We start from the raw sequence: 22,312 nt of genomic DNA, 5'->3' as shown, positions 1-22,312 counted from the left end.
ACAACTCCATTTAGATCAATGGAGGACCTGGCCCATGCCCGCACCCCTCAGGCCCGCACCACTCAGGCCCGCACCCATCTCTACTGTGGGACTGACTGCTCTTTTCTTCCTGGGGAGCTCATAGGGACCCCACAGCTCCCAGGTTTGAGGATTAGGGAATGGGGATACTGACTAGTGACCTCTGTCCTCTTTAAGGGGGTTCTAAAAAAGGTTTAGGACTTGTTTTTGTTCATTGGTGGATTCTTGGCTGATTCTTGGCTGGCTCGATAGATTTCACACAGGATGCTTACTGATTTAAAAATTCACACTTCAAAGTTGTTTCATCCTCTCAGCCTCAGGGCCAATGTGGGCTTCAATACACAAGTGACGTTACCAAAGAAGAATTTATACTATTGTTAAAATGTTTTTCAGTGATTGCATCTTCTGTTCAGCCAACCTTTATTCTTCATCTTCAATGACCGTGTTTTCCACTGGCTATAAGCATGGTAATCAGCTGACCTTAAAAGAGCCATCCATCTTGACCTGTCGTGTCAGGCCAATGAGCCAATCACAGGCCTGCCTGGTGACCTTTGTCCTATGTGGGGTCAAGGGTCACAATAGGAGTGCAGCTTAAGGCAAACAGAGTCAGGGACAAGGCCAAGAGCTGCACCACTTTGATCATCTCAAGTAGACCTCAATGAACACTGCCTTTTCCTGTATCGTTCATACCTTCAGTAACAGTCTTCCATACTATATATGCTTATCAAATGTACTTCCCTGGTCTAACTCTATACAAAACAAAAAAAGTGAAGACCCAGCTGCTCATTTGAGAAATAGTTGAGGAGAATGAATTGCTCAGATGATGAACATTGCGTAATACTGTACGTGTAAAAGGTTTTTTGGCTTGTTTTCTGTGTTCACGACTGGTGTTATGGAGTGTTTATGAAGGTTTTACGAAGACTACAGTGAAGTGTCACTTTCCCAGCTCTGCAGAACGTATTTGGGCGCTACTCCAGAGCATCATGAAATGCTGTAAGCACATGAACAAGCCTCTTTCCTCCAATGCTTGGGACCACCAAAAACACTTTTCCAGACATGATGTTTAATGTTCTGTGGAATCCAAAGTTTAAAGCATTTTGCTTTCAACAGGAGCCAGACCCTTCAGAGCGTTTTCTCTTCTGGGCTTGGAGGATGGAGGATTGTATGGCCCCAGTGTGTTTTAAAGTTGTTAAAGCCCCTTCACAGAAAGTGATTTATTCCTAGAGCAGCACAAGACAGGAACACAGTGTGACTATGCTGCATTACAGCATCCCACCTAGCTACATCAGTACTGGACAGGCTGCCCGCTCCGTCAACTAGGGTTGTTTGATTTGGCCTTTGAATCAAAATGGCGGACCCACGTCAATGAGACACATTAATATGGATTTGAAAAAGGGAAAATAAAAGGAAAACCCAGATTTGCGTATTTACAAATAATAATATTTAAGAACTAACATTGGTTATATTGAGAGTTTTTAAGTGAGCCAAGGAACCACTGACTGCTGGGGTGAAGAGCAAATCATAGACTGACTGAAGTTTGGCAAGTTAGTGCATGAGGTTGCCATGGGGGCCCGCCAGCCTTACCCAGGCACTGTGTTCACAGACAGACTGGGCCGTGTGTGTGTGTGTGCGCATAAGTGTGTGTGCGCATAAGTGCGTGTGTAATTGCATGTGCGTGTGTGTTTGTTTGTGTGTGTGTGTGACCGTGTGGTTGTGAGCGCATTCAGTGTATGAGTGCATGTGTAACTACCATGTGTGTTTACGTGTGTAAGTGTGGGGTTGTGGAAAGTCCTACAAGGCACTGGTCTCAACGCTGTCTACCTGACAATTTAAGCGGGCGGCCGACGACAGCTCCCCCTGATCATGCGCCAGCCAGCCAGGGCGCAGGGCTCGGTGGAGGCAAGCCGGAGGCCTCGGGAGCAGTGTTACTAGTTACTGGCACTCCTTCAAAACCCAGGAAAAATCTCATTATGAGAGTGAAGCGTTGGGTTGGGAGTCTCCCGCTGCTCTCTGCTCTGCTCTCCCAGGCAGTGCTGGAACTGGAGAACACCTTCAGGTCTGACATTTAGGCTGGAGCAAGGCAGGCCCATGATGCCAGGCAGTGCTGGAACTGGAGAACACCTTCAGGTCTGACATTTAGGCTGGAGCAAGACAGGCCCACGATGCCAGGCAGTGCTGGAACTGGAGAACACCTTCAGGTCTGACATTTAGGCTGGAGCAAGACAGGCCCACGATGCCAGGCAGTGCTGGAACTGGAGAACACCTTCAGGTCTGACATTTAGGCTGGAGCAAGACAGGCCCATGATGCCAGGCAGTGATGGAACTGGAGAACACCTTCAGGTCTGACATTTAGGCTGGAGCAAGACAGGCCCATGATGCCAGGCAGTGCTGGAACTGGAGAACACCTTCAGGTCTGACATTTAGGCTGGAGCAAGACAGGCCCACGATGCCAGGCAGTGCTGGAACTGGAGAACACCTTCAGGTCTGGCATTTAGGCTGGAGCAAGACAGGCCCACGATGCCAGGCAGTGCTGGAACTGGAGAACACCTTCAGATCTGGCATTTAGGCTGGAGCAAGACAGGCCCATGATGCCAGGCAGGGAGGGAAACAACACATGGAAGGCTTTTAGGGAATGTGAGGAAGACGAGAGAGAGGGGAGAACGAGGGAATGGTTGGTGGCCATGTTTGTCTGGTTGTCTGTCTGTTAGGCCTGCTTGGTCCTTTTGACAGAGAGACACAGGATCACAGCCCATAGGCCTTACCCAAAACCAAGAGGAAATGTAACCTTTATTTAGTTAGGCAAGTCAGTTAAGAACAAATTCTTATTTACAATGATGGCCTACACCAGCCAAACCCAGACGACGCTGGGCAAATTGTGAGCCGCCCTATGGGACTCTAGATCACAGCCGGTTGTGATACAGCCTGGATATGAACCAGGGTGTCTGTAGTGACACCTCTAGCACTGGGATGCAGTGCCTTAGACTGCTGCACCATTTGGGAGCCCAGGTTTTAAAAAAGGAAAGGTGTTTTAAGTGTAAAAATTGTCCGGGTGATATCGGTCTACAGAAACTAAGCTCCTCTCAGCCATGGCCACATGTCAGAGTCAAGACAGGGTTATGAATAACCTAAAGAAAAACATACCATTGCTAACATCTGAAAAATATATATATAAATTAAATTCATAAATTAAAGAAATCAACTAAAAATGCTTGTTTTTAAAGCCAAGACATTGCCGAACTAAAACAACAAAACGTATATTGGTTTTAGGGCTGCACATGAGCTTAAGGTGTAGTGTTACAGAAGCAGGACCTGGAGAGGAAATGCCCCTCCCCTCTCTGCCCCCAACAGAGTAAACTGAGACTCTCCGGAGGCTGGTTCAAAGGTTTGGGTCTGGTGCTGCGACTATATCCTTGAGAAGGAGGATCTGGATCAGAGAGTTAGAAGTGCAGTGACCCTTTTAATTGTGTGGTACTGTTTGGAAAAACAGAAGGCATCAGACACCAGCTTCGAACTAGGTTGAAAACTGAGTCAAATGGGGTTGAACTACATGGACTTGTCCTATAATAAATGCAAATTTGTGTTTTCTGCTGCCATAATGAACACGACCCAAGACTCCGCTTCAGTTCTTCATGTGAACCGCTCCTCCTCCTCACTTGTCTCTACCCGACATTTAACAGTCAGTCAGACGGCACGTACCGACAAAAACACAACGCCTTGAGATAGTTCCAAGATAGAAAGTGTTGTGAGGTAGTGAATGGAGCACTGCCTCTAAGCATGGCTTCGAAAAGGATCGGTTTGCACACCTGAAATTAAGAACTCAGATAATCATATACCGTAGCGAACCTGGCAGGAGACAAAGACACATCTACCGGGGGAGAAAGCAGACAGAATTATTGTGCAACACATCTGTTAGATCAACAGCCATCTCTGTGCATGTGTGTGTTTTGAGTAAACATAAATGTAGGTGTCTGCATGTAGAACTATGAACCAGAACTAGAGAGACCTGTTCTGTTGTTCAACTGTGAAGAGCCTATCCTCTCGGGCAAAAACATCTTTGAGGTATTTCTTGGGTTCCCTCCATAGATACTTGGACGGACTCCAACATCATAGATCTTTATTATGCATAACTGCATAAAATCAGAGGAGAGGCCATTTGCCATGCCAAGAAAAGAGACATATCTGTTCTTTTACAATGCTATTTGATACACAACTAAATGTTTTTGCTGAGATCAAAGCATGTCAAGGCAATCAGAGGTTTGATCTTGAGGTCCTTTTCAACTTGTGAGCCAAATCCAGTCTGATCAGATAAAACCCTCAAGGAAACAAAGAATGTTTCCTTGAACTCTAACTGGACCATTACAACTCACTGACTGAACTCCAGGTCCCCCGTTTGAAACACCATGCTAGACGGTCGGAGGATGACGGTGGCTAATTGGACACTTCTGAAGGAGCAGAGTGGACCAGACACCTTCATTGCAGTCGGCGAGGTTACGGTGCAGACTCTGCGGCCCCATGCCTGACACTGCTTACTCACAGCACACCCACTTGTCTTCCCTTCCTGCCTGTGACCCAGGAAGGAAATTATAGACACAGGCTGGGGATTCGTCAGCAGTCAGTCAGCCTGTCAGGTTGGAGGAAGCTGCCTTATGATGTGTATGGTATGCAGTGAGCAGCACCAGGGCTCGGTGATGGGTACGCTGGGCTGGATAGGAGAGGTGGAGGGGCCTGGAAGGATGCATGCCAGCGGGCTTACCATCTTATCTCTAGTTAACTGGACAGGTCACACAGACAGCTCGCTCCTCTCGCAAACACTGGGAAGGGGGGAAAAGTTCTGTGATTGGAGGAGCTGTGGTGTCCAACCTCATGGATTCATGCTGGTATGTTTAGTGACATTTGGTGTGTCTGTGCAGACCAACTGCATAACGAATATGATGCCTTTGGATCCCAGATTTAACTCATGGGCATGGAGAGAGAAAATTGTGTGCGTGTGTGCATGAACGTTGGCGTGCCTGCTTGCATGTGTGCCCGTCTACATGAATCCAGCTCTGTTGACAGCCCCCCAGAAGACACCTCCCCTAATGACTGGCTCTGGTTTTTAATAGTCCGATTGTACACGACCTGCCCATCATTCATTTTCACCAAGTCAGATTAACATTGCAAACATTGCTGATCACATTACCTCATCCACATCAAAGGCTTCCCCCTAAAAGACTCAGTAGAATATTAGTGGAGATTTACAGCCCTCATTTCTGTACTTCAGAAACATGCTGATTTGAGCTAATCTCCCTCCTTCCCTCTGTGGTTCATGTGTGAAGTTAGCCAACGCTTTAATAACCCATTTACAAAACCTTTACACCTGCAAAGATAATCTTTTACAGCTCTGCTAGCTTGCTAACCCCTTCAGTAACACACACCACTGTCACCTGCCTGTTTCTCAAGGCATAAAGCAAGGTATTTATTAGGGCTTTGAAAAATATGTAACCACACCAATTAGCTTTTATCAGGCTGTTTATCAAACAAGTGTCTCACAGAGAGGAGAAAATGGCTGCATTATTCTGTGGTTGGTTCCCCTCAGCCCAGCAGCAGAGAAGGTGTTCATGGAGATACAGTAGATAGACCATATGAACTCCAGGTGGACTGCTCTCTCGCTCTCAATTCAATGGGCTTTATTGGCATGGGAAACATATGTTTACATTGCCAAAGCATGTGAAATAGATGAACAGTAAACATTAAACGTTTCAAAGGATCAGAGACAATTCAAATGTCATATTAGCGCTATGTACAGTGTTGTAACGACGTGCAAATAGTACAAAAGGGAAAATAAATAAACATAAATATGGGTTGTATTTACAATGTTGTTTGTTCTTCACTCTCTCGAACACATTCTCCGCCAGCCAGCCCAGCCATGATGAACCCTCTGGGAGAAAGCCTCCATTCCCAAGGGGAGCCGGGATTGGAAAGGAATGGAGACTGCTTGTCACTTGGCCTTGATTTACAGGTGGCCCAGTCTGCCAAGAGTAGCAAATCACTATGTTATAGCCCTTGTCTTTGAATGCAGAGTGAAGTGGAGCACATTTCTTAAGAATGGAAGAGATGAGGGGAGAGGAGCCGTATAGGCAGCAGAGACGGTGTTACACTTCATCTCTGTTTGAAGGTCGTTTGGGGGATAAAACTGCAATCACATACCTCTCATCTCCACACAGGAAATGATGGAGCTCTTTGGAACCATCTAGCTATCCTGCCAAGCAGCAGCAGAGAGCGAGAGCTGTATGCGTTCCAGAGGGCTTGACACAGTGTGTCTAGGAGGTCTTAGTAATTAGTTGAAGTATCATGAGTTGGTTTAGGAGACGGTGCTGTATGGGGTATGTGTGGGTTCAGACGCCGGTTCAGAATGTGGGAGGGAGGGGGTCTACAGCCCTCAGGGGAAGTAGAAAGTGACAGGCACTTCAGCCTCTCACCACAGACAGGGCACTGGGGAGATATCCATCTAAACACACCTCTGTTCTCTACCTTGTCAGGAAATGACATCTGGGCCTACACCTGCACTGACTGCCCTTCAGACTGCCAGACTGCCCTTCTTTCAATGTCCCAAGACATTGTCTAAAGGGACCATTCACAGCCACTTCCAGATATAGGTGTCTTGTTTTTAAACCTAGGACATAGGTGGAATGAGGTTTAGGTGAACAATTTCTAAGGTTGACATGAGAAGGAACCCAGAGACCTGGAAGACAGAGTCACCACACCTTAGACCACACAGACTTTATTAGAGCCTATAGGAGGACTTTTTCAGCCCAGTCCAGACAGACACCCTCCCTAGTCCACGTCATATGTAACTACATAAAAACCCATCTCTCACATGTTGAACTTAAAAAAAACTTTACACAAACATTATTTCTAATTACAGACAACTTCTCAACTTAGCAAATAAACACAGGGGCAGAAATAAGCACTTCCAACTCCAGAGAGCACTCTGGTGCCAGTGGCAGGTTTAAGGGTTTCTATTCATAGCTCTAACCAGAACTAGTGGTCAGGGTTAGCTGTCAGTCATGATAATGAACTTTGGTGGAGCATGTTGTTCACGCTTGTGCTTGACTGAATTCCCTGCAAGCACACAGTGACAAACCAATCAGGAAACGGGCACTCAAACAGGAAGGAACAAAACAAAATCTCTGAGCACCCCACTCACAGAATCCAGAACTGTCATTGAACCTCTCACTTTTGTTGGTTTCAAAGCTCTTGGGAAATGTGTAGCATTAGCAGCGGCTTCATAATCTCAAGTGAAAGTATCACACCGACGGCATACAGGCGGATTGGCTTTGAAGCATCAAATATGAATCGGCACCGTCAGTTTGTTCCACTTCCACCCCCTTCAGGCAACCCCTGTATTTCACTCACAGATTTCAAAATCTGTGAGGTTCCACTGATAGTGCAGCAGAAAGTTAAAGCAGAACCGTTTCATAGATAGCTCACTCAGAAGGAGGAGGTGAACGACACACTGCATTTGAAACAGTATTTCCATCTGCCCCAGGTGTACCTCAGAGAGGGATACAACTTAAGCTCGGCCCACCACAGTCCAATGGCTGGGAACACTTAAGCTCGGCCCACCACAGTCCAATGGCTGGGTACACTTAAGCTCGGCCCACCACAGTCCAATGGCTGGGTACACTTAAGCTCGGCCCACCACAGTCCAATGGCTGGGTACACTTAAGCTCGGCCCACCACAGTCCAATGGCTGGGAACACTTAAGCTAGAAGAACACAAGCTTCTGGAACGGAAATGACCCATAGATGTTACAGTGTTTAGTAATTACAGTTGTGCTATTAGAGTTGAAATGGGGTAGCAGAGGCAAGACAGTGAGGCATATGTTAACATCTGCCTGGTGGGGAGGCCTACAGCTCAGGCCCCTGGATGTTCCTACACACTCATCCCTGTCCCCTGAGCACTGGCATTAGCCCTCAGGAGATTCCCCCAGCTGCCCTCATCATCCACACAGGTACACCACATGCATACACAAACCAACAAAAACAAATCTGGGCAATATAATCAGAGACCATGGATGAAGAACCAACCAGCCACGCACCCCCACAAACCAGTAGTCACAGTTAAACGCTTGATAGCCTGTGGCCACTTCACACTGTTCCATTCAGAGTTCACACAGACCAACTCCATCTCTGGTTAAGCACTCTTCCGGTTGAGGTTCCTCTGCCTGTGTTGAGCATGAATAATGGGTTTAAGGTTAACAGCCAGGTCAAATGGGCCTTCAGGGACTCCTCCCTGGACGTCCTGACCCAGTGACAGGCTGTGACGTGGGGTAAAGTCCTCACCTCTCTGGGTCTCACTCAGGCACCTGTGGAGCATAAACACACCGGAGAGCAGCAGGGAGCAGGGCCTTCCTTTACAGCTGGGCCCCCCTGCTCCTGTCCTGTGTTTGGGTTTCTCTCAACTGAAAACATCCCCCTAACAGACAATCCAGGCCACCTCTAACCCATGCCAGCTCCCTCCAGCCCAGACCGAAAACATCCCATAACAGACAATCCAGGCCCAAATACACACCCTGGGTCCCAGGCGCCATGGGAAGGGAAGGGAAGGGAAGGGCCTACCCCCCCGGGCTGTCAGGAGGAGGCCACAATGGTCCCAGAGCTGTTTAATGTTTATCTATGCCCCACTTCCTCTGTTCCATCTCAGTCAGTCACTCAAGTGACCACAGGATTCTAGTGGTCATCCTGTGTCTGAAGCAGAGAGTAACGACTCCAAGTTGTAGACCATCATTGGCGTCATCCTACTAATGAAAACATGCAAATGTGGAGGTAGACTAAATTGGTATTTGGCGGTTACTAATCCTAAATCAACAAGTAAATGAATATTTTGAGAGAGTGTGTGCCTGACTGTGTGTCTGTGCCTGTCTGTGTGTGCATGACTGTGTGTGTGTGTGATTGCAGTTTTATTCAGATGACGATCTTGTCCTATTTATAAGAGCTGTATACATGCAGCAACTTTGACTGCTCAGTCAAATTATTCAGTGCTTACTACATGGGCCGGAGCGCAACCCACTGGGGGACCACATAAACAAACGAGAGAATTATTCAGGGTTTAAACGCTTAAAACGGCCACTTCAGCAGAGCCTTTTAAGTGTGTGATTAAAACGGGCACTGAGCTTCACATGGAATGCTCAGTGGAACCCAACGCCACTACAGGAGTTTCTGTCCCTCTCAATCTCCCCCTCTCCTTCTCTCCCACTCAGCCTATACATGGTCCTGCCTCAAACGCACCATCTTTACCAAGTCTTCCTGTCCCATATAACATCCATTACTACCAACACTGTGACCATCCCTTTTCAATCAGCCAGTGTAAAACAAAAATGGGGATATAGCTTACAGAGATATGTAGGATCTGAATTTGATTGCAAAGCAGGAAATGCAAACTTGTAGTGTATTTGAGTTTTTAAAATGCTTCTAAAAAGTTTGTCTTGAAATTTCAGACTTGATTTTCCCTAATGAAAAATGTATCAACTCCTAAAAAAAAATAAAAACCATTAATTATATTCCACATTTCATTTTGCTGCAGGATTATTTTCCTGCTGTAGGAAACTGGCTCAAATTAAGATCCTACATCTGCTTTCTAGATCTGTTGTTCTGTGTCTGATGCATCCACACATCAAAAGGATAAAGAGAAGCGAGCATCTCAGCGTGATTAGCTCTATATTTAGATGGTTAATCTGCTAATTAGGCCTTTCACTGATAATTAATATGTACACAGCTTTTCGAATTGATGAGAATCTCAAAACCGGAAACTATAAACTCTGTCACAAACCAAATGGCAAAGAGAAAAAAAGCACTAATATCTATCAGTGGTCCATAGTGTTAAAATTACACACACAAAAAGAGTCTATTGGCATACTGAACATACAAACAACTCCTACTGAAAGCCAAGCATCATAAGAGAACAGAGAGGAGAAGATAAACACAATTGATCCTGGGATATTTGTAGCTCCACAGTGAGCAGATATTTGGAGAAACAAAGCCCAAATCTCAGCTGCTAATCCTTGGGGATTCAGAGCACATTCCAGGGACTGCTTTGATCTCCTGAGTGCATCCGGACAGCCCATCCTAGACACACACACATCCTCATACACGTCTCATGCCGTCCCCCCTGCACACCCCCATAACTCACATCCTCATACACGTCTCATGCCGTCCCTCCTGCACACCCCCATACCTCACATGCTCAATCACTATTTTTACACATATAAAGAATCAGATCAAAACATCACAGACATGGAACCCAACAATAAACTGAGAAAAATGAACAATATTGTGAAGATACTCAACCTAAAATGAATGGCGAACCATGTGAGATGTATCATAACACACAACAGAAAGTTGTAAACAGGGCCAACAGTACTAATGTCTGTGTATTATTATTATTATTATTATGATTTCTACCTCATTTAGCATATCATTATCATCTCCTTTCACCAAAACCATTTCTGGCAGTCCCATTCACAACACCCAATGAGGGTTATCCGCTTCACATTGTCACATAGGGTGAAATTCCTCCAGCTATATAATCTGTGACACACCGGGGAAGTGACATTAATGACACCTCCCATCTCCTCTCCCTCCCAGTCCCCCAGATACGTAAACGACAACCCAAGACTTCCTCTTCTATTCTCATTGGAATAACACAGAGCCAGGTGCATGTACCCCTACTCCCCAGCCATCTCCCCAAAGGCAAACACTTTCTTTTCTTAAACCACAACTCCAAACTTCTCCCAGCCTTTCCAAAGGCCAACACCAGGGGGGTGTGGAGAGGTACAGCCTATTGGGAGAGGGGCATATGACACACTGTCACTCACAGCACACAGGGAGATGGCTGGTGGGAACAGCTCGGGCATGGGGAGAGGACAGAAAGCGAGAGAGAGAGAGGACATAAAGCGAGAAAGGGAGAGAGGAGTCTGCATTTGAAAGGTGCATTCAGCACTGAGACAAGGACCCTGTGCTTTTGCGAAGACAATAGAAAAAACACTACAGGAGAAGTAGTAAGAAAAGAAGCCCAGCCATGTCTTTTATCAGACTCAGAGGCTGAGGGTAGCACATTTAAAAGCTTTACTTCAAAAATCAGAGCGCTGGCACCCAGTGAGAAACACAGGGATTTGGGCAGAAGTTCTACTCTGAGATTCATTTCGGAATGCTGTTAGTTGTCAGATGTACGTTAAGATATTTTGTCCCAGTTTTGTATGGGTTTAGAACCTAAACCTTAGATGGAAGGTTTTGAAAATGTGCTTTGGAATTGTCAGCTCAGAGCAGGGGTTTGGAGACTCCAGCAGTAGCATCACTGGGGGCTTCCTTTTACTACACAGAGGGTTAGGTCTCACAGAGGGGGCCTCTATATATCCACCTCCCTGGCCCACTTCAAATGCAGTCTAATTTCATCAGCAACAACCAGGCAAGGCCACAGGGTAAACACAAGAAACAGATGGAGCCTGAGAGGGAAAATAGGAAAGGAGAGAGCTGGGACGGGGGGGCTTTAGGGAGGAGGAAAGTTACTTGGCAAGGGTGTGGGGGAAAAAGCCTTAACAAATCATCAAATGAATTCTTTGCAATTTGCTTTCAGCACATTGCAAATTCCCTAGACAGACCGCTGGCTTAGGGTACAACTCATAACACTGCCTAAAGAGGACAGGAGAAGACCAGGGAGGGCAGGAGACCTTCAACACCCGGGCTAAGAGACTTGTTAAGACCCAACAAACCAGACAGGCATTGGAACTGCCAAATCATAAACTGTTGAATTCTCTACTTCTTCTTAATCATCTAAATTACAAAACGTTATGGGAGATAAACACAGCATAGTAAAAAACAAACTGCTTAGAGTCAGAATTAAAGCTGGAATCCTTAGTGGTGAAACTGACACATCTGTTTGGGATAACACACCAACAAAGAAGTTACTGCGAAGAACAAACAGTTTTTTCCCCCTCAGACATTATTGCACGTGTGATAGAACTGCAGATTAAGTAGTGCAATTTTTTCCCCCAAACTGCTCATTTCATTTGGATGCTGCTCACCTCCGGTTGTCAACTAAACAAAAACAATAACAAAGGCACTGGGGCAAAAAGTGGCGCTGTTTCCCCTAATGTGGATTATATCTTTAAAGGGCCATAGTCTGGAGAGAACATGTACCCAGCTCACCTGTTGTGGACCTCACATGACAATACCAGCGGTCCTTACTGCTCAGTTCCACATAAAATAGCTCTGTTAACTTACATTGTGATTTCAAATAATACATACGAACGAGTTAAAATCATCTATATGCACTAAATCTATATGCAAGAAAAGTTGACTCTGGAGTCTCTCCTCTTCCTATCTCTCCCCCTACCACATAACACAACTCAATGCATATATACCTCAACCAATGATAACAGCCGTGCTAATATAATCAGCTCTACAAAACAAACATGTTCCATAAACGGGCATTTCATTTTAACGGAGGTAGGCTATGGCAGTAATCCCCTCTCTCCCTTAAAGAATATGATAGTTTGGTTTGGGAGGTTTCAGATCAAAAGGATTCCAGTCTCAGACTCCCCGCTGCTGCCACCATCTGACCCACATTCTCCGGGACCCCAGTTCAGCCGGGAGGCAAAAAGAACGGCCTCGAAAGTATATGTATCCTATACAACATGGGCTGCTTTTAAAAGGCTAAGAGGGTTGTTTGCATTGCATTCTCACCTAGCTAAGGTTTTAGCCCCTTTTCATTTGACAGTGCTATGGGGTTAGGGTATTTACTATAACTTATGGAAAGCAGTAACTTCCACAAACATCCTGCCAAGTTTTGTAATACTAACACTTCATGATAAGGTTAAGTTATAGATAATTTATAAAGACATATGCTAGTAAATATCTCACTATTTAAAAAAATATAATGTAATTTCAAGCATTGTCATACTTAGCTGTTTTAAAATAAAAAAATAAAAAAATAAAAAAATCTACAATGCCAAATGGTCCCTAAATAAACAACACATGAACTGCCATGTCAAAGCAAACAAACAAAATACCCAAAACTTTACAATGAAATATTTCAGGTTCGAAAGACTACTTTTTTGAAGGGGAAAAAACAAAGGGAAAAGCATCCAAATAAATATTGATGTCAGGAACACATTTCGCCTTATTCTATTAATTTTCCCGCAGCGCTGTGATAGCCATTAGGCAGATAGAATTAAGTCATTTATAAAACAGAAAACTGCGAGCCCAAATTGTTCAAAACCATCCAACTTTTTTAGTGGGGTTCCTTTTACATCCCGGTCAAATATCATTTCACACCATCTGGGGAATGAAAAAGAGCTCCACAAAACAATCCCACCCTTTCACATGTATCCCACAATGCCCTCTGGTGAGTCTGCTGAACTGAAGAGGGCCCATGGATACCCTAACTGTGCCCAGAGAGCTGCTACACTACACGGAACAGAACACCAAACCCCTTCCTACCCAGATGATGATGTCATAAGGAGGGTCCGATTACAATATGAAGATGTTTATTAGAGGCCTGACAGCATGTCAGGCTTAGTGGCTTTGACACCATGTGAATGCAACAAGCAGACCTGAGGCTGACCCCATCACGGCACTCAGTGCTACACTTGATCACTTGCACTTCAATACAAACTGGGCATAAGTCATAAAAATCTCAGCCCGCTGCTTTTCTCGTAGCCCTCCCTGGGCTAACAGAGCCTCTCACCTTCACAACAACTGTGTACTTTATTTTGCCAGCGTGATGATTGTCACTCCCTGCAGGAGTCCTTGACTTGGCTCCTCACCAGCATATCCCTGTGTCTTCCTCATACCAGAGACATTTAAATGAAATGAACCAGACTGGTCTGGTATGCGCTGCTATCGGTCACTTCCTTATGATAATGACATGATAAATCAGAAGAAGCAACGCAAAACGAGCCATATGCAATCACATAAAAGATTCAGTTTAGATACATGGCTTTGTGTGCATTGCCAAAGCGTCAAAGTGCTGAGGTAATACATGCTTGGGATAATCCAACCAGAGAAACAACGGCAAACGGTTAGAACACCTCTCATTCAGTTAACACAAGGCTTTTCATGCACACAAGCATGAGCAGCTCACTAGAAATGCAATGTCCATGAAATAGTGTGACATGATTCTCATTGAACACAACTGCAGCATCAAATGTAGCATGTAAACATCCTAATGGTGGTATGTCTGTGGTCACAACATGATGGCCACTTTGCTGGACAGAGTGTATTAGCTTCCCTCTGTTCCAGTGGGCTAAGTGAGCTCAGTAGCTGAGAAGTGGAAAAGTCCTGGTGGATTTTTTGATGAGCTCTCAATCCTCAAAAATGCTGCCTTTGAGAAGTGAGCATCCCTAACCAGAGGCTTACACCCGGCTCCTCTGAAGCTTTTCCAAAAAAGGATTTCTCCTCTCGACAACACAGGTTACGTGCCAAATGGCACCCTATTCACTATATAGTGCACTACTTTTGACCAGTGGGCTCTGGTTAAAAGTAGTGCACTATATAGGATATCGGGTGCCATTTGGGATACACCCACTGTGTGTTTACCGGGATGACAAATCTGAAACAGACATGACCTCCACCACCTCTATCCTAGCCTTTCAATGCAGCCCTGTCACCGGTCTGTCAGACTGCAATGCTTTCAACTCAGCCGTGATCTATTACCTAGAGTATAAACTTTAGCAGCATCTGTTCTTGGTGGTGTGACATTTGTTCCCATGCACCAAAGTGTCTGATGATAAGACAGTTACCAACAAAAGCAGTGTGTAGCAAGTCAGGGCTCCTTTTGTAAAAAGTTGTACCAGAATATGCTGTTTTGTACTGTATGTTGAAACAAACATGGCTGAAAGACTGAAAAGTGCTGTGGGAAAGATATTTGTTAATAGAGAGAGGTTTAAACACAATTCTACAATGTTCTCCCTCTTAAATATTTGGTCTATCATGTATATGGGGCCAAGTGTGTACTGTCAACAGCCATGTCATTGTGATAACATGTCACACTTTTATTCTCCAGAGTCACAAAACACACATCCTTATAAACTGTTTGCAATGGACTGAAATTAACACTGATAAGAATTTCACAGATCACAAACTTCTTCCTCTTCTTGGACACTGAATTTTGAATAGCAGCTTTTATCTTGCCACACCTGCATGAGACTTCTAATGTGCCACTGCATTCAATGAGAGTCAAGAATGTCTATCTATGTTGTCTAGCCAACAAAACAAATTAAGATTATCTAATCAAACAAAACAATACATATGCAAACTATTCGTGTGATGTCAGCTTTATATTATCAATAATTTACCATTTTTTAATTGAGATTATTAGTCTAGCCTATAACTTTCCCTCAACTAGCCTATAACTAAACACACTGCTACTTTCTTTTTACAACACTTATGGTTGTCTTTTCAACTTCTGCATGATGCACAGAAAAAATAGAAATAAGAAACATTTCTTGAGAATGTCATTGAATAGGTCTGTCAAAAGCAGAATTGAGAGAAATTAAGCAGGCAACTGAAGATTTGGTTGGCTATTTATCAGGTATGATCGTTCCATTGGTGTATTGCAATAAGGTGACTGAGAATCTACTATTGTATTTGCTTAATTCGAAACAACCGATAAACTCAGTTAAACTTTAGACTAGTAAAAATAAATGCAGCCTTGGCCAAGCCTCGAAAGGGAAGCTAAGAAAGTTAGGACCGTCCAGGCTTCATTGTATCAACATCAAACTGAGATTTTCAAAAACAAGATTGTTATCATAATAATTTCTTTAAACTTTAAAAAAAAAAAAAACTTACCCGAGTAGACAAGCCGCACTTATTCGTGTGGTGACAGTCCTGTTGCTCAAGCCGCGAACCCGTGCAATAGTATTTCTGTTTCACGAGCCAATCGTCAATTCCTTTCCTTGCCAAACAGGCATTAACTACAAAACTGTCGCCTGAAATCAACAGAAAATGTGCGTTATTGCAATATAAACAAACATGTTACGGGTAGGTTACAATGTAACATATTTCTTCAGCATTGTGCTTTTTTTCATAATTTTCTTGACTTCGTCTGATGTTGTCAACGATTCGGTCATTATTGGTGCATGGATAAATGGTATGATAGACTGGACATACTTTTAACAATGTATATTTTCAACAAATATAGACAACGAATGTATAGCCTGTCCTAAATCTAGGCCTGTGGGCTACTCACCCTCCGGACTTTCCCTCGGTTTACAAATCGCAGCTTTTCGGGACAATTGTCGAGAGAAACAGAGAACATAAAGATAGGCATTACTCAAAAGTATTATCGCAAGTGAGCATTCAAATCAACGATTTGGGGTGGCATTTTTCGGTAAAACATCATATCTTACCATGTTTCGAGTGAAGTTTACCCATTTCTCTGCATTGAGTTGGGATTGAAAACCATCAAATGTATTTATAATCCAGAAATCAGAGATATCCAGACGATACAAGAAGCGTCCGTAAAGAAAGCAGCAGGCTGCACTCTGCACATCCTACGGCAACAGCGCCACACCAGCCTTTGATCCGAAGAAAGCTCCCTCCTTCGTCTCCCTTCCAAGCGTAAAGGAGGCGGTTACCAAAACCCGCACTTCAACCGCTGAATGAACATGATTGACACCTCGCCCAAGATTAGTCGATTTGCAGGCAGGCCCTCTTCTGTTTTATTGGACGAAGGCGGCACATGAGAGCCAGCTGAGATTCTTTCGGAGTTTCCAAATATAAAAAGAGCAGCAATGCAGCAGCCCCCGTCACCACTACCACCATTCCCAGCCAGCCAAGTAGGCGCAGTGGTCGAAGAGCAGCGCAATAGCGCTTTAAAGGATATTTCGCAGGACGATAAAAAAATAATGAATAAAAACAGTTATTTGATTGATAGACACGCAAACATAATATTTTATGAATCATACAAACGGTTGGATTAATTGCTACCTATAATAACTTGTTTACACATTTTTTTCATAGTTCACACGGTGGGAGAGAGTCCTGAAAAAACACAAACTAATATTTATAGAATACAACTTATAATATTTATGGCACTTATGGAACACTTTGTGATCCCAGTTTTAAAACTAAAATAAACACAAGACAAACTCATTTGGGGCATACATTTGATAAACCATAAATGCCCTTCAGACATTTTACAACATACTATATGAGCCTCAAAAAGAAAGGAGGACCAAAGCACTCTTCATATAATTAATTAAAATGCCTTTATTAGTATGGCATGTTCAATAGACACAACGTTTCTTTTTTAAACGACGCGTTTCGGCTGCATGGCCTTCGTCAAGGGACTACAAAAAAAACACAAAAATACTAGATGAGCCTGTTGAAGCACAGTTTTGAGACACATCACATTTTTTTATGTATATAATACTAGCTACATTTAAAATCTCATGAAGTCCCATACAACTTTGAAATTTGTTCAAGGTCTTACAAAAAAAAGACAATTATTGCTTTAACAAAAAAAGCGCACAATTTCACAGGATGGCTCCCACGTGGCCCAAGTGTAATGGCCCCTAAATTATCCCGGGCCTCTATAACAGTCAAGGATATGTTTAAGTTTACAGGCCTGGTCAGCCTCCTGCAGAAGTTTAGATCTACCAAGCCATGCAGCCACCTGCACCACCAACCCACATGCCTGGACAGTGTGCGAATTACGGGAGGCAGGGGGGGCTCAGACCTCCGAATGAGACATGAGCTCCCCTTAATGCAACAAAAGTCTAACTTTGGGGGGTCTCTAATTTAATCACTCTCCTACTTGTTTAAAATGCAATGTTGTATTGATGCAGTGGTAAATATGAAATTAAAAGCTTATTCCAAATTAAATCAACACCCCACACCTATGTTATGGTTTAAACAAGTGGCAGTTGGTTCAGGTTCTTTCAATCACATCTTTCTACTCCCCCTATCTGTCTGTCTTGAGCTTTCACAAGCAAACTTGCAACAGTATCAACTGGGTCCAGCAAACTTGCAACATTGTTTCAACTGGGCCCTCACAGTTTCCCACACAGATGGGCTCGGGACAGACACAGCTGTATTTGAGTCCCGTATTTCAGCAGATGAGCTCGGGACAGACACAGCTGTATTTGAGTCCCGTATTGCAGCAGATGAGCTCGGGACAGACACAGCTGTATTTGAGTCCCGTATTGCAGCAGATGAGCTCGGGACAGACACAGCTGTATTTGAGTCCTGTATTGCAGCAGATGAGCTCGGGACAGACACAGCTGTATTTGAGTCCCGTATTGCAGCAGATGAGCTCGGGACAGACACAGCTGTATTTGAGTCCCGTATTGCAGCAGATGAGCTCGGGACAGACACAGCTGTATTTGAGTCCCGTATTGCAGCAGATGAGCTCGGGACAGACACAGCTGTATTTGAGTCCCGTATTTCAGCCCCTTTTCAGGACTCCCAACTTTTCTTTTCACAAATAATATACATTTGTCAGCAAGACACATAAATTAATTCAGGCTACAAGAGTGTAGATCTGATGACAATAACTGAAGGTCATCATGCTACACTTTATGGTGTTTTGGAACATATGTCACTTTCCGAACGCACTAGACAGCCAGTTCTTATAGCCTTTAGCCGTACACTTATCTTACTCCTCCTCTATTCCTCTGGTGATGTAGAAGTTAACCCAGGCCCATTCCCCAGTTAGCTCCACTCCCATTCCCCAGTTAGCTCCACTCCCATTCCCCAGTTAGCTCCACTCCCATTCCCCAGTTAGCTCCACTCCCATTCCCCAGTTAGCTCCACTCCCATTCCCCAGTTAGCTCCACTCCCATTCCCCAGTTAGCTCCACTCCCATTCCCCAGCCCTCTCATTTGTTGACTTATGTTTTTACATTTTTTATTTCACCTTTATTTAACCAGGTAGGCTAGTTGAGAACAAGTTCTCATTTACAACTGCAACCTGGCCAAGAAAAAGCAAAGCAGTTCGAAACATACAACAACACAGAGTTACACATGGAGTAAACAAACATACAATCAATAATACAGTAGAAAAAGTCTATATACAGTGTGTGCAAATGAGGTAAGATAAGGGAGGTAAGGCAATATATAGGCCATGGTGGCGAGGTAATTACAGTTAAACAAGCAATTAAACACTGGAGTGATAGCTGTGCAGAAGATGAATGTGCAAGTAGAGATACTGGTGTGCAAAGGTGCAATATAAATTAATAAATACAGTATGGGGATGAGGTAGTTGGATGGGCTATTTACAGATGGGCTATGGACAGGTGCAGTGATCTGTGAGCTGCTCTGACAGCTGGTGCTTAAAGTTAGTGAGGGAGATATGAGTCTCCAGCTTCAGTGATTTTTGCAGTTCATTCCAGTCATTGGCAGCAGAGAACTGTAAGGAAAGGCGGCCAAAGGAGAAATTGGCTTTGGGAGTGACCAGTGAAATATACCTGCTGGAGCGCGTGCTACGGGTGGGTGCTGCTATGGTGACCAGTGAGCTGAGATAGGGCGGAGCTTTACCAAGCAAAGACTTGTAGATGACCTGGAGCCAATGGGTTTGGCGACGAGTATGAAGCGAAGGCCAGCCAACGAGAGCTTATAGGTCGGAGTGGTGGGTAGTATATGGGGCTTTGGTGACAAAATGAATGGCACTATCATATACTGTATCCAATTTGTTGAGTGTTGGAGGCTATTTTGTAAATCACAACACCAAAATCGAGGATCGGTAGGATATGGGGCCACAGTGTCTCCTGACCCCTCCTGTCTCAGCCTCCAGTATTTATGCTGCAGTAGTTTATGTGTCGGGGGCTAGGGTCAGTTTGTTATATCTGGAGTACTTCTCCTGTCCTATTCGGTGTCCTGTGTGAATCTAAGTGTGCGTTCTCTAATTCTCTCCTCATCTCTTTCTTTCTCTCTCTCGGAGGACCTGAGCCCTAGGACCATGCCCCAGGACTACCTGACATGATGACTCCTTGCTGTCCCCAGTCCACCTGGCCATGCTGCTGCTCCAGTTTCAACTGTTCTGCCTTACTATTATTCGACCATGCTTGTCATTTATGAACATTTGAACATCTTGGCCATGTTCTGTTATAATCTCCACCCGGCACAGCCAGAAGAGGACTGGCCACCCCACATATGCTCTCTCTAATTCTCTCTTTCTTTCTCTCTCTCGGAGGACCTGAGCCCTAGGACCGTGCCCGATGAGTCCTTGCTGTCCCCAGTCCACCTGACTGTGCTGCTGCTCCAGTTTCAACTGTTCTGCCTTATTATTATTCGACCATGCTGGTCATTTATGAACATTTGAACATCTTGGCCATGTTCTGTTATAATCTCCACCTGGCACAGCCAGAAGAGGACTGGCCACCCCACATAGCCTGGTTCCTCTCTAGGTTTCTTCCTAGGTTTTGGCCTTTCTAGGGAGTTTTTCAGAGCCACCGTGCTTCTACACCTGCATTGCTTGCTGTTTGGGGTTTTAGGCTGGGTTTCTGTACAGCACTTTGAGATATCAGCTGATGTACGAAGGGCTATATAAATACATTTGATTTGATTTGATTTGATATTCAGTTTTACAAGGGTATGTTTGGCAGCATGAGTGAAGGATGCTTTGTTGCGAAATAGAAAGCCGATTCTAGATTTAATTTTGGATTGGAGATGCTTAATGTGAGTCTGGAAGGAGAGTTTACAGTCTAACCAGACACCTAGGTATTTGTAGTTGTCCATATATTCTAAGTCAGAACTGTCCAGAGTAGTGATGCTGGACGGGCAGGCAGGTGAAGGGCAGCGAATGGTTGAAGAGCATGCATTTAGTTTTACTTGCATTTAAGAGCAGTTGGAGGCCCCGGAAGGAGAGTTGTATGCCATTGAAGCTTGTCTGGAGTTTTGTTAACACAGTGTCCAAAGAAGGGCCAGAAGTATACAGAATGGTGTCGTCTGCGTAGAGGTGGATCAGAGAATCACCAGCAGCAAGAGTGACATCATAGATGTATACAGAGAAGAGAGTCTGCCCGAGAATTGAACCCTGCGGCACCCCCATAGAGACTGCCAGAGGTCCGGACAACAGGCCCTCCGATTTGACATACTGAACTCTATCTGAGAAGTAGTTGGTGAAGCAGGCGAGGCAGTCATTTGAGAAACCAAGGCTGATGAGTCTGTCAATGTGGTGATTGACAGAGTCGGAAGCCAGAGTCGAAATGGTCGGTAATCTGTTTGTTAACTTGGCTTTCGAAGACCTTAGAAAGGCAGGAGAATAATAGCACCTCCTCCCAGCTGCCCACTGCACTGAGGATTGGAAACATTGTCACCACTGATAAATCCACGATAATTGATCATTTCAATTAGCATTTTTCTACGGCTGGCCATGCTTTCCAACTGGCTACCCCTACCCCGGCCAACATCTCAGTACCCCCTGCAGCAACTTGCCCAACTCAGCTCACTGGTCACCATAGCAACACCCACCCATAGCACGCACTCCAGCAGGTATATTTCACTGGTCATCCCCAAAGCCAACACTTCCTTTGGCAGCCTTTCCTTACAGTTCTCTGCTGCCAAAAACTGGAACAAGTTGCAAAAATCACTGAAGCTGGAGTCTTATATCTCCCTCTCTAACTTTAAGCATCAGCTGTCAGAGCAGCTTACCGATCACTGTACCTGTACACAGCCAGTCTGTAAATAGCACACCCAACTACCTCATCCCCATATTGTTTTATATCCTCTTGCTCTTTTGCAACCCAGTATCTCTACTTGCACATCTTCATCTACACATCTATCACTCCAGTGTTAATGCTAAATTGCAATTATTTCTCCTTTATGGCCTCTTTATTGCCTTACCTCCCTACTCTTCTACATTGCACATGCTGTACATAGATTTTTGTATTGTGTAATTGACTGTTCATTTGTTTATGTGTAACTCTGTTTTTTTTTTTTTTGCACTGCTTTGCTTTATCTTGGCCAGGTCGCAGTTGTAAATGAAAACGTACCTGGTTAAATAAAGGTGAAATAAAAATGTAAAAAAATCCATTAACCCAATGGCTGGTCCACAGTACACTGTTTGGAAGCTGGAATATTTTGGAGTGGACGAATATGCACAGGTAGTCTACTTTTTGAAGTAATTTGTTTAACAATCAGATGAAAACCTCATGACTGGTTTTTGTTCATGTTCACATTAAAAGTTAATACATGTTTACTGTTAAAATACATGTATTTTCTATTAGGCCCATTAGGCACATTTTTAGTGCACAGCACAAATAGGAAGTCCCTTGAAAAAAAAAAGAGACCGCCAAATGTCACAGTATAATTCTC

The 22,312-nt window shown here is 44.3% G+C and overlaps 1 protein-coding gene across 1 annotated transcript in view; it reads right to left on the bottom strand.

The window, feature by feature from the left end:
* Positions 1-16,822, bottom strand: part of LOC118364847 (protein naked cuticle homolog 1-like) — a 43,412-nt gene extending 26,590 nt beyond the window's left edge. Inside the window, exons 1-3 of the mRNA XM_052502564.1 lie at positions 16,406-16,822; positions 16,246-16,278; positions 15,846-15,985 (exon numbers count right to left, since the gene is read on the bottom strand). Of these exons, the coding sequence (XP_052358524.1) occupies positions 15,846-15,985; positions 16,246-16,278; positions 16,406-16,430 (198 nt within the window). The 5' untranslated portion in view covers positions 16,431-16,822. The remainder of the gene's footprint in view (positions 1-15,845; positions 15,986-16,245; positions 16,279-16,405) is intronic.
* Between the last annotated feature and the right edge of the window lie 5,490 nt (positions 16,823-22,312).

Source organism: Oncorhynchus keta, unplaced genomic scaffold, assembly GCF_023373465.1.
Source record: "Oncorhynchus keta strain PuntledgeMale-10-30-2019 unplaced genomic scaffold, Oket_V2 Un_contig_1587_pilon_pilon, whole genome shotgun sequence".
NCBI lineage: Eukaryota > Metazoa > Chordata > Actinopteri > Salmoniformes > Salmonidae > Oncorhynchus > Oncorhynchus keta.
This window is presented reverse-complemented; position numbering and strand designations above follow the sequence as displayed.